The sequence below is a fragment of the Gobio gobio genome (genome assembly GCF_949357685.1).
Source record: "Gobio gobio genome assembly, chromosome: 18".
Lineage (NCBI taxonomy): Eukaryota > Metazoa > Chordata > Actinopteri > Cypriniformes > Gobionidae > Gobio > Gobio gobio.
The window spans coordinates 13983978-14002491 of NC_137111.1; the positions used below are offsets into that span (position 1 = coordinate 13983978).

At 41.7% G+C, this 18514-nt stretch overlaps 1 protein-coding gene across 1 annotated transcript in view; it reads left to right on the forward strand.

Annotated features, from left to right (window-relative positions):
• Positions 1–18472, forward strand: part of agpat5 (1-acylglycerol-3-phosphate O-acyltransferase 5 (lysophosphatidic acid acyltransferase, epsilon)) — a 56882-nt gene extending 38410 nt beyond the window's left edge. Inside the window, exons 7-8 of the mRNA XM_079843158.1 lie at positions 934–1057; positions 17128–18472. Coding sequence (XP_079699284.1) covers positions 934–1057; positions 17128–17353 — 350 coding nt within the window. The 3' untranslated portion in view covers positions 17354–18472. The remainder of the gene's footprint in view (positions 1–933; positions 1058–17127) is intronic.
• The last annotated feature ends 42 nt before the right edge of the window (positions 18473–18514 follow it).

Below are 18514 nucleotides of genomic sequence, written 5' to 3' on the forward strand. Positions count from 1 at the left end.
ATCTAGATTAATCTCACTGTAATCTTGGAATTAATCTAGATTAAAATGGCTCATTTGAATTCTGCCGAAGGCATTCAGAATGTGTACTCGTAAGTGATTGTTTATGTTTTTGTAGTTTGAATAATAGTTTTTTCTATTTGCTTTTGTACTATTTTCACAAGCAAGGTGTACATTTTCAAAACTCATAGTGCTAAAATCACAACATATCATCAAAAGTATCATCATAGCTTGCGTAGTATAGACCCAGTTCCCAACCCAACTTTGAGAATAGATTAACGGCGATATTTTTTTTTTATCGCTAGAAAAGAATATAAGAGTGTCATGTTAACGCAGCATGTTAACGCTGATAATGGCCCACCACTTTCCACTTTCAGTTTGGCCATCATTCGGACGGGATATACGCTATATTCTGTGTCCAAAAACATCTTGGGATAAGGTTTTCACACTTACAGCTGTCATTGTAAGATATAGCAACTCTGTTTGTTTGTCCGTCCGAGTTAGCAACAGTAACTAAGGGGGGCGGGGCTTACCGATAGGTCAATTGTTACTTTTTAAGAAAAGCAATGCGTTACGTTACTTTTGCGTTACTTTTTATATTGTGCAAATGTAAAGACCCTTTCACAGCAAAATTTAAATAAGCCCCGGCTGAGGTAAAAATGCAAATTCAGGGGTGTACAGTAGTGGGTGCAGCTCAAACAAACCTTTCAGTGTTGCCATTCTGGATAACGGAAGAATATGATGCAGGAGAGGAAAGGTACGCGAGCCAGGACTCATTCTAGGGTCTTTTTCATTTATTTATTTATTAATTTATGGTATTTTGTCATTTATTGTGCATTAAAACAATGTTTTTAAATGTCTTTGATATTCTGTTTGTTTGTCTGATGTTTGTCTGAACTACCTTTTTGTTTCTCTAATTCAATTTCTCTGTGATAGAGTTCCTGTGCAAGGAATGTCCCAGGGTGCACATTCACTTCAACCGTGTGGACATAAGGGAAGTTCCTGTAGAGCCCATCTTCTTCCGCAGGTGGCTACATGAAAGATTTGAAATCAAAGACGAGTGAGTATCAGAAACAGCCCCTAGTCCATCAGTCACCTGCTACATTACTGAACACTTATTTATTTTGTTTATGGTATGTTGACAATCACTGATCACAGCAGGGTTCCCACCATCATAGAAAACTTTGAAAGGTCCTAGAAATTAATTGGTCAGAAAGTGTTTGGGAGGTTATTTTGAAACTGTAGCTTGCAATAGTTACAGCTATTGATGCCATACAGATGGCATAATTGAAACGCCCATCTCTTCTGATTTAGTCAACCAAGTCCATCTTCTGTACTGTCTAAATCCCATCCACCAAAGTAATTAACATTTCTGTAGAAAGTTTCTGAAAGGTCCCATGACTGGAAAATTTCACTTTATGAGGTTTTTTAACATTAATATGAATTCCCTTAGCCTGCTTATGGTACCCCAGTGGCTAGAAATGGAGATGCGTGTAAACCAAGCTCTGGGTATCCTGGCCAATCTGGAATCTTCACTATATGTCATCATACGTGTCATCATAGCTCCCCTTTCTCTGCTTTGCCCACCCAGAGAATTTGGAGAAAATGGATTTTATTTTTTCATTTAATTCAGTTGCAATGTCAACACAGGCTTTACAAACAGACTTTTACGGTATGGATTTGACATCACTGCCACAAACAGTAAGTAACAGTGTTCATTAATGCCTGATCTGTTATCAGTGATTTCTGATGTGTAGCTAAGTATTCAAGTTCATACAGACTTTCTTTCTAAATCGTTTAATACTGTTTATGCATCAGTGAATCAAGCCAGTGACTAAACGATCAACTTCGCATTGTTTCTCTTAGTAGCTTGAAACAAATCTGTTATTTAAATTGTGATTTAAACTACAGAGAGCGATCAAAGAACACTCTCTTTTTAATGTTCGGAGCTGTCAATCACACATCGCGAGTATATCTGCACACTTACTAGGGCTGTACGATTAATCGAAAAATAACCGAAACTGACATTCAGAACCTCTAACCGACGTATTTTTCCCATGTCGGTTATTTCTGTTTATAGTAATAGCCATCTGTATATTTATTCACTGTATATATTCATCTGTAAATTCAGTTCTACTTATAGTAATAACCATCTCTCTACTTATACATATTTATATATATTCAGAACATTTTTATGTCCTGCACTTACGCAACCATTGTATATATCCTGCACTTGCTGCTATTGCACTTCTGGTTAGACCTAAACTGCATTTCGTTGCCTTGTACTTGTACTTGTGTAATGACAATAAAGTTGAATCTAATCTAATCTAATCTAATTTCGGTTTTCACGTGACTCTGCCCCGTCAGTCACATCAAGTGAATTTTGCAGGCACACAGAGAGATGCAGGAGCAGTTATCGGTGTTTATAGATGCCCAGAATCACTATAGTAACTGCATGTTTTACAGTTTATATACAGGTCAGTCAATCGCCGTTCTTATAGCCTATACGCGCTGCCACCGACACACACACAGACGGCGCGCGCAAGCCGCGAAGCCAGATCACTTTCACTTTCGTGCTCATAAAGTTTGTCAAGTACATGCGTTTAAAGGCTTGCCAGTTTCAACATTTAAAGCGATTGTGCACTATTCAAATATGTGACAGAGCCGAGCCGCGTTTCTGACAATGCGCGCGCGCCCTGAAGGCAGACCCCTGAGCTTGTGCAAATTGTAGCGGAGATGAGTGGTACCCGGTGGGGTCTTCTGCTGTTTTAGCCCATCCGCCTCAAGGTTGTGCGTGTTGTGGCTTAACAAATGCTTTGCTGCATACCTCGGTTGTAACGAGTGGTTATTTCTGTCAAAGTTGCTCTTTTATCAGCTTGAATCAGTCGGCCCATTCTCCTCTGACCTCTAGCATCAACAAGGCATTTTCGCCCACAGGACTGCCGCATACTGGATGTTTTTCCCTTTCACACCATTCTTTGTAAACCCTAGAAATGGTTGTGCGTGAAAATCCCAGTAACTGAGCAGATTGTGAAATACTCAGACCGGCCCGTCTGGCACCAACAACCATGCCACGTTCAAAATAGCTTAAATCACCTTTCTTTCCCATTCTGACATTCAGTTTGGAGTTCAGGAGATTGTCTTAACCAGGAACAAACCCCTAAATGCATTGAAGCAACTGCCATGTGATTGGTTGATTAGATAATTGAATTAATGAGAAATTGAACAGGTGTTCCTAATAATCCTGTGTGTGTGTGTGTGTGTGTGTGTGTGTGTGTGTGTGTGTGTGTGTGTGTGTGTGTGTGTGTGTGTGTGTGTGTGTGTGTGTGTGTGTGTGTGTGTGTGTGTGTGTGTGTGTGTGTGTGTGTGTGTGTGTGTGTGTGTGTGTGTGTGTGTGTGTGTGTGTGTGTGTGTGTGTGTGTGTGTGTGTGTGTGTGTGTGTGTGTGTGTGTGTGTGTGTGTGTGTGTGTGTGTGTGTGTGTGTGTGTGTGTGTGTGTGTGTGTGGGCATGTTTTCGTGAAATATCAGGACACAAATGTGTATAATGACATGGGTATGACATGGGTATTACAAAAAGAGGGTGAAATATGAGGACGTTCCCCATGTCCTCACTTTTCAAAATGCTTATAAATCACACAGAACAAGTTTTTTTTCACAGAAAGTGAACTGCACAGTCTCCTGTGAGGGTTAGGTTTAGGGGCAGGGGCAGTGTAAGGGGATAGAAAATACGGTTTGTACAGTATAAAAACCATTACGCCTATGGAATGTCCTCACATTTCACAAAAACAAGTGTGTGTGTGTGTGTGGTGTGTGTGTGTGTGTGTGTGTGGTGTGTGAGACATGAAAGGTGATTTAAGCAATTTTGAGTGTGGCATGGTTGTTGGTGCCAGACGGGCCGGTCTGAGTATTTCACAATCTGCTCAGTTACTGGGATTTTCACACGCAACCACTTCTAGGGTTTACAAAGAATGGTGTGAAAAGGGAAAAACATCCAGTATACGGCAGTCCTGTGGGCGAAAATGCCTTGTTGATGCTAGAGGTCAGAGGAGAATGGGCCGACTGATTCAAGCTGATAGAAGAGCAACTTTGACTGAAATAACCACTCGTTACAACCGAGGTATGCAGCAATGCATTTGTGAAGCCACAACACGCACAACCTTGAGGCGGATGGGCTACAACAGCAGAAGACCCCACCGGGTACCACTCATCTCCACTACAAATAGGAAAAAGAGGCTACAATTTGCACGAGCTCACCAAAATTGGAGAGTTGAAGACTGGAAAAATGTTGCCTGGTCTGTAGTTGAAAAAAAATGTTGCCTGGTCTGACTTACCTTTTTAGTGTTTTTGATGCATAGCTACAGTAACCTATATGTGTTAAAGCAAAACATTGAAGTATATGGATAAGAAGTTGGTTGTGTCTGTTTTCATTATACATGCGCAAAGAGAAGCACATTACAAATTAACGAGACATAGGTTGGCTTGGCTAAATGTTTTAAACAGCTCTAAAAAATATTATTGGCTATTAAATTATAATTAGAATAGCCTATTAATAATACAAATATTAATCAAACATGGAAACCTGGAAAACATTTAAAATACTAACGCTAAAAATAAAACGAGAGCGAAACCTTTGAAAAAAATATTTTATTCAGGACATAATGCGAACTATATTCAATCATTTAGACAAATTGCTTTTATCAGTAACATATTCAAAAGTTTTTTTTTTAAATCAAACTATGGGTAAACAAAAATCACCTTAAAATAACTTTATGCAGGTGATCTGTAAAACACCGTAAATGTGGTTTACCCAGCATATCTTAACAGTTGCGTATGAAAATCATAAATGCATTTTTTTAAATCATCAGTAAAATCTTCAAAAAACTAAATCATCATTCAAAATTAAAACAATTGATTTTTTTTTTTTAATTAGACACCTTAAAAATAAAATATAATCCAAACACTTCGTTATTTAATTGAACCTATAAAACGTATGGTTTGCATGCATGACCTGTATCTGATCTTTTCATGACAGTCTGAACGACACAGATCCGATCTTTTCAAATGCGACCCAGGCCACTTGGGTATGTGGTCCAAATCCGATACATATCCGATCTTTTGAAATGCGTCTTCAGTCTGAACTGCCAGGTCACATGTATCCGACCCGCACGTCGTTGATACGCGACAAACGTCATCATTGTAACTCCCGTTCCTTACTCCAGTCCAGTGGTGGCGGTAATGCACAAGAAATAGTTGCTAACCGCCAATAAAAGAAGTACGCACCTGTTGCTAGCCAATACACTCCAACTCCAACGCGTTTCTGCACTGTTATGGGCCGCCGCAGACGTGTCTCTTCCCGTGACAAAGTTAGTTGAAGGCGCTCGCAAACATAATTGAAGGTGGATCTGGTCATTCTGAAGTTACTGACGAATTCGGTATCAGTAAAGCCACTCACATCAGTATCCCACCACTCCTGGCTGCGACTCCGCACACACACGTTTCTCTGTACCGACGTTGCTACCACTGCTCCACAAAACGCCATGGCCAAAAACCTTGCTCTCCTCCTCTTTTTTAATTTTCTTCTTAACATGAGAAGGTTGTAATGGTGCTGGCTCCGTTGCGAAAATAACTTTAATAAAGCTAAACGAACTCCAATGCTGACACCCATATTTGGCTACTTCCGTAAACAACAAGTGACGTCGTTGACCGTTGAGTACTCTTCTGCGCATGCGGGTCACTTCTGGGTAATTTCACGTTCACACAGGATCTCACAAAAGGTCGCATTTAATTGGAAATGTGAACGGCCTTGCAAAAAAAACGCATTTTTTCAAAAAATCGGAATTGAGCATTAAGCCCTGCAGTGTGAACACAGCGCATTTTAAAAAAATAATTAAAATCATCAAAAATCTAAATTATCCTATATTATTCAAAATTAAAACAAATATGATTTCATTTTTTAAAAATACATTAGGCTAGTTCTCAAAAATAAAATATATTCTAAACACCACGTTATTTAATTGAACCATGCATTTATAAATCATTACCGCAACAATCTAACGCAGGTTTCTAGACAGGAAAACGAGCATATTAACCTTTTCTGGGGTTAAAGCATTACGGAATGGGGTGACAATTTGACCTGCTGCGCTAAAACCCCTTTCTGAAGGACTGCTTGTTGCAGGCACACACAAAAATGTTCGTGTTACGAGAGACATGAGCGGGAATCGGCGTTCATTATTTTTCCACCACTCAAGTGGGTCCTCCTCTCCGTCAATTACATCTTCCAAAGGATAGGCCGTGAGCTCAGCCGCTGCCCGACCTGCCTCACTCGTAGGTGTTTTTTTGGTCTTTCCAAGGAGATCACTCAGTGTGTTTTTTTTTTCTTCTTCAAAGGCACCTCTTGAGCGCTGGTGTTTGCATGTTCTTCCATGTTCTCGTGATTTACCGGGCTTGAGTGACGATGGCACTCTGTAATGGCATCAAGCACTTCTGTCTTGGTTTGCTCCAATTCGTTCAAATTAAATCCACCTCTGTAGCGGGGATAAAGGAGAGTGCTGATTCTGAGAAGTTTTTGGGTTGCGTGTTTGTTATATTTGGCGTCTAATTCCTCCAAGATGCCAGTCTTAATTTTTTTACCCAATTGTGTGTCATCGTCATTTTCCGTTAAGACACGACGTGTGTGTTGTAGCACTGGGGTGACAGACGAAAGAGTAATGTAAGTTTCTCCTGACAAAACGTCGGTCAAGTCTGCTACAGGCTTCAGTCCTTTGTTCACTGACTCCAGAACGGAAATATCTTGCCATGTTAAGTTTGGTAGTGGACGTCGGCTTTTGTCATCTGCAAAGACCCGTCGTATTGCTGGAGTCTGCTCCAGAATCCTTTGTGTCATCTTCAGCTTCGAGCCCCAGTGCGTTGGACAGTCCTACAATTAATTAATAAACAAAACAAATAACATTAGAATTTAAAGTGTCTATTTTTTTTTATAGCAATCTTTTAATTTAACATTTGTTTAACCTTTTTTTTTTTTTTTTAGATAGATTTAAAATAGCTGCGTTTGTGTTCTCCAATTTTAATCTGTAGCCTATAGCTTAACCTTAAACGGTTGAAAATGTATATAAAAGGTAACCATGGGCCTGTATTTTAAATAATATAAAATAAAGGTGTTAGAATAAAATTATTGTAATATAAAAAAATGAAAGAAAAATATATTAAAGTGATGACAAAAATCATGGGTAGGCTATTTGAAATAGCATAATAAAATACAATATATAAAAATAATGGTAACACTTTACAATAAGGTTTAATTTGTTAACATTAATGTAATGAACTAACCATGATAAATAGCCTATTCATCTTTGTTATGGTCAGTTCATAGTGCATTATCTAATGTTAACAAATACTACAAATTTTGATAGTAATAAGCAAGCATATTACTAAATGTTGAAATTAAAATAATTCATTATTACATTCATTATAACATCAAGTTCATTATTAGTTTATGCAACTAATGTAGTTAACTAATGAAACCTTGTTCTAACGTGTTACCAAAATAATATTAAAATAATATTAAATTAAAATGGTTTTACCGTTATGAGAGAGTGATTAGGGATGTCGAGCTCCTCTTGCGCTCTCACGAGTTCCCGTCTTCGGTGCCAACTCTTCGAGAAAGCCCCATTAATGGCCCGGCATACACCAAATGCTCGGTCTGTACTGGCCTTCTCCTTCTGAAGTGAATTGTTTATGGCGACATTCAAATTGTGCCCAAAACAATTAAGCCATGGCCATTTTAGTTGCCGCACTGCTGCCACGACATTAGCTCCGTTGTCTGTGGTGATGCATTACATTTTTTTTTCATCGACTCCCCATTCTTTAACACTCTCCAAGAGACTATCTGCCAAATAATCTGCTGTGTGGCTCTCAGGCACATGAATCGTTCCGAAGCAGTTTGATTGTAGTACCCAGTTTTTGTCAATGTAATGAGCAGTAATTGACATGTAAGGTGTCATCGTATTGCTTGCCGACCACATATCCGTCGTAAGAGCGACGTAATCCGCGCTACTGATGTTAGTCATAACCTCAGTTTTCACTGTATTATACAGCTGTGGAATAGCTGTTCTTGAGAAATAATTCCGACTGGGTACTTCATACTGCCGGTCAAAAGTTTGAAGCATGGACCGGAATTCTGCCTGGTCCACAAGACTAAGAGGCATCATCTCTTTAACCAGAAAACGGGTCACAGCTAGAGTGCACTGTCTCCATTTTAGGAGAGGCCTAAATGGTTTAGGAGAACCATTTAACCTGCACTGTCCAGGTTCTTTCTACCTACCGAGGGAGTTTTCCTCGGTCATCGCCACTGCCGTTTATATTCCACCACAGGCAGACACGGGGCTGGCTTTATCTGCCCTCCATGATCTGACCAGCGGCTTCATAAACAAACACCCCGACGCTGCTTTCATCGTCGCGGGTGATTTTAACAAAGCTAACCTAAAGAAAGTATTGCCAAACTTTCACCAGCATGTCTCCTGTCCCACACGAGGAGCAAACACACTGGATCATTGCTACTCTCCGTTTAAGAACGCCTACAAAGCTCGTTCACAGCCAGCTTTTGGCAAATCGGACCATGCCGCCATTTTCCTCACACCGGAATATAAACAAAGGCTCGTTCAAGAGCCCCCGGTGAGGAGGGAAGTCAAACGCTGGTCATCCCATTCAGAGATCACGCTACAGGCAGCTCTTGATGACGTCGACTGGGACATGTTCCGCGCGAGTTCTGAAGACGTCAGCGAGTTCACAGAAGTGGCGCTCTGCTTTATCAACACACTGACAGAGCAAGCCACACAAACAATAACTATAACGTCCTTCCCTAATCAGAAACCGTGGGTGGACAGTTCAATCCGCACTGCAGTTAACACGCGCACTATCGCGTACAATGCCGGTCTCCAAACGGGGGATATGAGGGAGTACAAAGCTTCATGTTACGCCCTCCGGCGCGCCGTTAAAGCCGCAAAACTCCGCTATAAAGACCGAGTGGAATCTCATTTCCAACTCAACGACTCCCGGCGGATGTGGCAGGGACTGAGGTCCATCTGTGCTTTTGGAACTAAATCCTCTGCAGAGGTGAGAGCTGATCCGTTGCTGGTGAACGAGTTAAACTCTTTCTACGCTCGCTTTGATGGTAATCGCGGCAGCGCGACTCCGGCGAGTGACGCGTCAGAGAGAGTCCCTCAGAGCAGCAACGGTCACGTGATCTCTGTCTCGGAGGACGAGGTTCGGAGGGCACTCAAACGTGTGGATGTCAGGAAAGCTGCTGGGCCGGATGGTATTTCAGGTCGTGTTCTGCGGTCCTGTGCTGATCAGCTCGCAGGGCTCTTTACATCCATATTTAACGAGTCCCTTGCTACATCTGTTGTCCCCACCTCCTTCAAACGATCCTCCATCATCCCTGTACCTAAGATCAGTAAACCCTCTTGCCTAAATGACTATCGTCCAGTGGCTCTCACATCTTTAGTCATGAAGGTCTTTGAGAGACTCATTAAAAACAACATTTGCTCCTCCATTCCTGACACTTTGGACCCTCTTCAGTTTGCCTATCGTCCCAATAGATCGACTGAAGATGCCATCTCTCACGTCCTTCACTCCTGCCTCACTCACATCGACAGCAAAAGTGGGAACTATGTCAGGCTGCTATTTATTGACTATAGCTCAGCCTTTAACACCATAGTTCCCATTAAGCTAACACACAAACTCCTGGATCTAGGCCTGAATTCTTCTCTCTGCCTCTGGATTGAAGATTTCCTCACTGGCAGACCCCAGGCGGTGAGAGTAGGCCAGTTCACCTCCACCTCCATCACCCTGAGTGTTGGAGCTCCACAGGGCTGTGTGCTGAGTCCCCTGCTCTACTCTCTCTACACCCATGACTGTTTGTCCACACACAGCTCCACCTCTATCATCAAGTTTGCTGATGATACTGTTGTCCTGGGTCTCATCTCCAACAACAATGAGACGGCATACTTGGACGAAGTGGAGCAACTGACATCATGGTGCCAGGACAACTGTCTCTCTCTGAATGTTAACAAGACCAAAGAACTGATTGTGGGCTTCAGGAAGAGACAGCATCGGTCATACTCCCCTCTCATGATCAGCGGGACACCGGTAGAGAGAGTGAGCAGCTTCAAATACCTGGGTGTGAACATCTCCGAGGATCTGACCTGGACTACACACATCCAGACACAGGTGAAAAAAGCCAGGCAAAGACTGTACCACCTGCGCCAGCTGAGGAAATTCAGGGTTTCACCAGCCATCCTGAAAACTTTCTATCGAGGGGCGATAGAAAGTGTCCTGACTCAGTGCATCACAGCGTGGTACGGGAACAGCACCAGTCACGATTCCAAAGCCCTGCAAAGAGTGGTGCGCTTATCCGAGCGCATCTCAGGCTCAGCTCTCCCGTCTCTGCAGGACATCTACACCAAACGCTGCAGAGGTAGAGCTACTAAAATCATCAGAGACATTAATCACCCTGCAAACTCTCACTTCACCCTGCTGCCATCTGGTAAGCGCTTCCGTAGCCTGATGGCAAAGACTGAAAGACTCAGGAGGAGTTTCTTCCCCCAGGCCATCAGACTCCTGAACTCAGTCACGTGACTTCACTTCACCCCCGCACACACATAAACATCCAGTTTAAACATTAACATCCACATACTGCCATTGCACTGCACTTTACTTTCCTATTGTTACTGCGTAACAACCTGTAATAAACCTTGCACATTATACTTCTTTATATATACATATATATATATTTATGTTAACCACTTATTTCTAAGTCTACAGTTGCTCACTTATCATATCCACTTATTTTTTTATATTTTTATATTTTAATTTTTATATTTTTATTTTTATCTTATTTCCTATTTTTATCTTTTACTTGATTTATTTATAATTCTACTTATGTTAATACTTTTTATTCTAATTTTATTCTATTTCTATTTTAATTTCTTGTAACTGTTATTTGCACTGTCCATGGAGCGGACCTGTTTACATTTCACTGCCAGTTGTATATTGTGTATATAACTGTGTATGTGACAAATAAAACTCTTGAATCTTGAATCTTGAATCTTAAACTGGATTTATCGTACTTCTTTCCACAAGCGAACGCAGAAGCAATCGGAGTTAAACTAGAACTTTTCCCGTTTTGAGAAGCGGCTGCAGAGCCGGGCTCCAATTAGGCCGCTACTGCAGGATGGTGTATGTGGATATGGCTGCGGAGATTAGTGGTCTGCGCATCTTTTAACCTTTACTTTTTTTTTGCACAGCCTGCAGATAGCCTCTGTTGGATCCGCTGGTTCACCATTTGCATTTGGTTTAAATCCATAATACTGCCAAATTACCGATGTGCATCTTTTCTTGGATATTAAGCCGTTGTCCTCCATTTTATGCCTGGAAAATTTTGACACAGACATGAGCAATTGCGTGCGCGGGCGAGTGGGCGTGGTAAGTGCGGAGTAGACAATATTATCAGATCGCAATATTTTTGAAGGCGATTATCCCCCCCAAAAAATTCACATATCGCCCAGCCCTACTGGTCTGATGAGTCTCGATTTCTGTTGAGACATTCAGATGGTAGAGTCAGAATTTGGCGTAAACAGAATGAGAACATGGATCCATCATGCCTTGTTACCACTGTGCAGGCTGGTAGTGGTGGTGTAATGGTGTAGGGGATGTTTTCTTGGCACACTTTAGGCCCCTTAGTGCCAATTGGGCATTGTTTAAATACCACAGCCTACCTGAGCATTGTTTCTGACCATGTCCATCCCTTTATGACCACCATGTACCCATCCTCTGAAGACTACTTCCAGCAGGATAATGCACCATGTCACAAAGCTCGAAGAATTTCAAATTGGTTTCTTGAACATGACAATGAGTTCACTGTACTAAAATGGCCCCCACAGTCACCAGATCTCAACCCAATAGAGCATCTTTGGGATGTGGTGGAACGGGAGCTTCGTGCCCTGGATGTGCATCCCACAAATCTCCATCAACTGCAAGATGCTATCTTATCAATATGGGCCAACATTTCTAAAGAATGCTTTCAGCACCTTGTTGAATCAATGCCACGTAGAATTAAGGCAGTTCTGAAGGCGAAAGGGGGTCAAACATAGTATTAGTATGGTGTTCCTAATAATCCTTTAGGTGAGTGTACATATACATATACATACACTTACTGTCTGCTCTGGAACCATCCTTCTCAACCATTTAAAATGCTTGGGCCTCAGAATCAACGTGGCAAAGAGCTCATTGTCTCCCACACAGAACGTTTCGTTTCTGGGAACGGTGTTAGACTCACTGCAGATGAACGCGCAACTGACGTCACAGCGCGCGCTCTCTGTTCAGAACCGAGCGGTTTCCCTCATGTCCGGTGCACTCACTCCTCTCAAACACTTTCAGAGGAGGTTGGGTCTCATGGCCTCGGCTGCGCCAATTCTCAGACTAGGTCTGTTACACATGCTCCCCCTACAGCGCTGGCTGAATCGCCGCGTTCCAGCTCACGCATGGCTCTCGGGCCGATTAAAAATCAAGGTAGACCACAGCTGTGTGTTGGCTCTGGCTCCTTGGAAAAATCCCGTCTGGTATCAGACGGGCGTGAGCTTGGGCACTGTTACGAAGTGGAAAGTTATCTGGACAGATGCATCCAACCTAGGTTGGGGAGCCCTTCACGAGGGCAGGCCAGTCTCCGGTCTCTGGTCAGACTCGGAGAAGAGCCTTCACATAAACTGTCTAGAGATGAAAGCGGTCACGCTATCGCTAAGAGATTTCCTTCTGTACATAAAGCACCACCATGTCCTGATCCGAACGAATCTTTACAGTAGGTGGTAGCCTATATAAATCGCCAGGGCGGTCTGAGATCTATCGGTCTGCGCACAATGGCGGAAAAAGTCCTAATATGGGCAGAGCGCAACCGGAGTTCGCTGAGAGCGACTCATGTGCCAGGCATTCTGAATCTGGGTCCGGACATGCTGTCCAGGGACAAATTGTCCCCAGCAGAGTGGTCTCTTACCCACATACGATTCAGACAATTTGGGGCAGGTTTGGAGAGGCAAAAGTGGATCTTTTCGCCTCACAAGACAATGCTCAATGCCTAATATATTTCTCCAAGCACAAGGATGCGTTGGCCCACGAATGGCCCAACCTTCCTCTTTATGCTTTTCCCCCAATCTCAATGTTACCTCAGGTCATAGAGAGGATCAGGGAGAGCAAGTGCGCTGTGCTTTTAATAGCCCCGCTTTGGAGAAATCAACCATGGTTCTCACTGCTAAGTCGGATGTCAGATACAGCTCCGTGGCCAATACCGCTGAGGAGAGACTTCCTCATGCAGGCAAAACGACAGATCTGGCATCCCCGTCCCGATCTATGGGCGCTTCATGTCTGGCCCATCAACGGGTACATGAGAACCTCTCTGAAAATGTTTTAAACACTATTTCTGAAGCTAGAGCCCCCGCGACCAGGCGGCTCTATTCAGGCAAATGGTCAGTCTTTTCGGACTGGTGTAAAGCACGAAGCCTGACCCCACATAATTGTGAAGTGTCAGAAGTGCTCACTTTTTTACAAGAGCTACTGGGCGCGGGTCGTTCCCCCTCCACGCTCAAAGTTTATGTGGTTGCTATAGCAGCGTATCACATTCAAGTGAACGGACTGTCACTGGGAAAGAACGATCTTATGCGCTTTCTTAAAGGGGCTAGAAGGCTTCACCCACCTCGCCCCCCTTCAGTCCCTATATGGGACCTGTCCACGGTCCTGGATGCCATGAAAGGCTCTACATTCGAGCCTCTGCATTCGGTGAGTGTTACGTTCCCCTCTGAGTCTAGGGGTCAGGAGGGAAGATAACAAATGAAAAGCAAAGATAATACCCAAAAATTAACGTAGAGATGTACATAAAAAAGAACTAAACGTGGAGAACACACTTCAACCTCAGCCTCAGAGTGAAAACAAAACACCACTTTACGCCAAAGTAAAAGTATTTATTTAATACATGTAACCGAAAACTCAGCAAAAATAAGGGAATAAATCTTCAGGAGAGAGTATCGCCTAAAATAATAAACAAAACAGAAGCTAACTAAGGTTTAAAGGAGCTACCTGCCCTGCAAAGAAAACAAAGATGAAAACCAACAACATAAACTTCCCTGAGCTTCCTTTCTAACCAAAAACAGGAGAAAAAGGTTTATACACCAAAATTAAAAGGCACTCTCTCCCTACCTTCCCCAAGTCCAGAACAAGTGAGTCACTGGAGGTAACAAGTGACAATACCTTTTAGTTACCAACAAAAGTCAACTAGAATGCTACCTCTTAACACAATAGAGGACAAACTAGAGAATGGTAATTTACACAGTCAATGAGTATAGGCTCCACTCCTAACTCGAAGATAAACACTCGCTCTCAGATACACACATAGAGAGAGAGGAAAAAAAAGACACAGTTTACAGTCTCAGGCTAAGGAGAAGTGTTCCTCTCCATTGCATGTTCTGAGTGCTCCTTATATACCCCTCTGCTCCGTCTCAGGCATACTCACAACGAGCTGCAGCTGATAGCAATAAACCTGAGTGAGAGAGGGAGAGAGAAAACAGGCAGGGAACACAAGCATTGTCCTTCTAAAGAAAACACACTGGGACGTAACAGTGAGCTTAAAGCTCCTATCACTAAAGACCGCTTTTCTGCTAGCGATCGCATCAGTTAAGTGGGTGGTTGATCTGCACGCGCTCTCAGTGAGCGCCTCTTGTCTGGAATTTGGGCCAAACGACTCTAAAGTCGTCCTCAAACCAAGGCATGGATATGTTACTAAAGTGCTTTCAACTCCGTTCAGAGCACAGGTCATTTCACTCTCAGCACTCTCATCATAGTTAGATGAGGAAGATGCTAATTTGCTCTGTCCTGTCAGAGCGCTGAGAATATACATAGAGCGTTCTGCTGCTTACAGGCAAACTGAACAGCTCTTTGTGTGCTATGGCGGCCGCACCCGCGGGTGCGCGGTTACAAAGCAGACCTTGTCGCGATAGATAGTGGATGCTATCTCGCTGACTTATGAGTCTAAAGATCTCAGCTGCCCTATAGGCGTCAAAGCCCATTCTACTAGAGGCATGGCCTCATCGTGGGCTTGGTCTACTGGCATTTCTCTGAATGATATCTGTGCGGCGGCAGGCTGGGCCTCCCCGTCCACTTTTATCAAGTTTTATAATTTAGATGTCCCTGCCTTACAGGCTGGGCTTCTTGCTGTGTAATACATTTAACCCCTTAAGGCTCGACAGTCTGGTCTGGGTTAAGTATTTGTATAAGTCATAAGCACATTCCTTATACGACTCGAATTGTCTGGTCATTCATTATTCTTGGCCCGACTATGTCTGGTCTACACACACATATATATATAACTACATGTATCTTGCGTGTTATTCTCATTAAATGGCCATTAAATGCATTGGGTCCCCTAGCGTTTAGCTAAACGCAATACGAGAGTACTCTCGAAAGGGAACGCTTCGGTTACTAACGTAACCTCGGTTCCCTGAGAAGAGGGAACAAGTATTGCGTTTGCTTGCCGTGCTTCGCTTGCTCAGGAGTCGCTTCAGTCGATTAACCTGACTCACCTGGCGAGACCAGGTCTTATGTACCCTTGGCTATGCAAATTCTGTTGCCCCTTGTGGCAGGAATATAGAAGGACCTGATTGGTCCGTCCCGCCCAGCGGTCTCGCCATAGGTTCCTGCAGTTGCAGTGGCACAGCCAATCAGCACGCAGCAGCTTCCTGCTGAGAGCTGTGCAGCTGCACTGCGTGTTAAATGGTATTTTTAGGATAAAAATTTGCTTCAATATCTCGAGGAAAAGGAATTCCCCTAGCGTTTAGCTAAACGCAATACTCGTTCCCTCTTCTCAGGGAACCGAGGTTACGTTAGTAACCGAAGCGTTCTTGGTCGTGATAATAAGGGGAATCACTTTTGTTGCTATATAGCACCATATCTTAACATGTTCTGTATATGGTAGCGGTGCTATATAGCACCTCAGCCGAAGAACCACTGAAGCACCAAGATTGGTGCTATACAGCACTTAAAGAGGTTCCCCTATGATTACGAGCCAAGAACCAATTTTAGTGCCATATAGCACCATTGTTTTAGAGTGATACATAAATCGCTAATGTAAGAAAAAGATACTGTCTAACCTGTCGTGGAGGCAGACAGTCCAATAAATTTCTTTTAAAATAGAAAATCGAATTACCAGAAGGTACACGGACCGTACAAGGACCTCCTAGCCATCCGCACACCAACTCTTTCTGCACAAATCACATAAATATATTGTGGCTGTATCTTTACTTATTTGTTTTTTTGTTGTTGTTTTGTTTTTTTAGTTAGTTCTCATGTTTTGTTTTTTTTATTTAATATTCCAAATTTTGAAATATTGAACCAATTAACTAATTTATCATAAAAAATATGAAAAGAGCAATTCAGCTTGATTTATTTGTTTTTACGTTCAGGGGTAGAAAATGAATAAACTGCTTGAATATTCAATCTCTACATGTGGGCGGGAATGAAATGCACCTTTCCGCTGATTGGTCAACCTAAGATCAAACGTGCTGGTTTGAGTTGTTCCCGAGTTGCGCGCAACATAAGTCATCTGCTGCTACAGACATGAAATGTTATAATATTATTATTATTATTACTATCAATAATTTTTTTTAAAGTTTTCTTTAATTACAAATTAAAATGTCACATTTCCAGCCTTACTGAGCAATGGAGCCAACTGTCCCTTTGCGCCACCTGGTAGTTTCACTTGTGACTGGGTTGTATTTAACACACAGCAGTAATAGGCATTTTGGTTGACTACCTACTGTACTTTAAAGTAGTTCAACTACAGTCAAGCTACCAAAATATTTTAGGAGAGTGCGTTTGGTTATTTCCTCAATTTGCTCAACTGTAAAACTGTGTGCAGATTACAACATGACAAATGGCAACATTGCTAATTTTATCATGCTACATTTCTGTTTGGTTTGGCTTTATATAAATGCTAGACCATTTTAAAATAGTCCTGTCACTGCCATTTAATCTAATTGCATTGAAGTAAATATACAAAACATGTTTTTCAAATGTGTTACTCTCTCTGTTTAGGCTTCTGACCACTTTCTACGAGTCTGAAGACCCTGAGAAAAAGTGCAGGTTCCCTGGAGAAGGTCGAAAGTCTCCTCTTAGTCTTACAAAGACATTGCCTTCTCTGCTGATTTTGGGTGGCCTCACTTTACCAATGCTGTTAACAGAGTCAGGTAGAAAACTCTATCTTAATACCTGGCTCTATGGGACTCTGATTGGATGGGTGTGGGTAAATGTAAGTCCATAAGCTAGCCATACATTAAAAGAAAAAAAAAACCATCCATCCTAACTGCCTATATCAACACAGAGACACTTTTAGGTTTCATCGTTGGATAATATTCTTTATTTCTCAGCACAGTTACTTTTTTTTTCTTAGTGTAGCAGTAACCAAAATAGGAACAGCGTATTTACTGTTTATAATATATATATATATTTTTTTTTTTTACACTCCTAACTTTCAGAAGTTAAACTGTAACACTGTCTGCACTGCAAACAAGCAATGAGATGCAAAAAAATGAAAGCATTCCAATTGTCAACTTATTCTCATGTTAAATTAAACATCGGTCTACAGTGCTACAAGCATGTTTCAGTTTTGTTGCATCACATCATTCGCTTGCGATGTAGGCCCAGTGTGAGGGTTTCTGTTCCATCTGAGCTTAACTGAACTAGGAAATGCACAAATAGATAACATGTAATAAAGTTTGGGTATACCCATAGCAGTCTTGAAACTTTTGTCATTTAACCATTTTAAATGTCCAGTATACAAGACTTTTTCTTTCTTTTTTGTGGTTCTGAGTATTATGAATGGTTTTTAATGACAGTTGTTTACAGAGTCTGTTTTTCACCTTTTCTCTTCTTTTTTTTGTTGCTGATTTTGATTGTGCTTAATGCATTTTTTTCATGTTTTTGTGTTTTACATCAGTTATCTTTTTATTTGATTTAAGAGATCTAAAAAGTTTGTCAGATATGGGCTTTTTGTTGTAATTGTTTGCACTATTGCTAAATAGTTCAGAGATGGTTGCCAAACTTGCTGGTTGCAGGGGTATTAAATATAGTTCAATTAAAAAATGAAAATCCTATCTTATTCAACATCTTGTTCCAAACATGTGACCTTTCTTTCTTTGAACAGTCTCCACATAGTCCTTTTTAAAAATAATAATAATTTAATCAAGAGCAATAATGTGGTCCAAATGATGAGAAATTTGTCATGGAGTTTCACAGTTCAGTGATTGATTTTAATATACAAATCCAACAATTATATGACTGACCTTACCTTTGCAAATGCCTTCAAAATTGTATTTTACATTGTTGCTTTTTATTAGTAGTAGCATATTTAATTTGTGATATACAATTGATTCATTTTACAATACCCAAAATAAAAAAAGGTGCTGCTTAAGCTTTTGAGCTT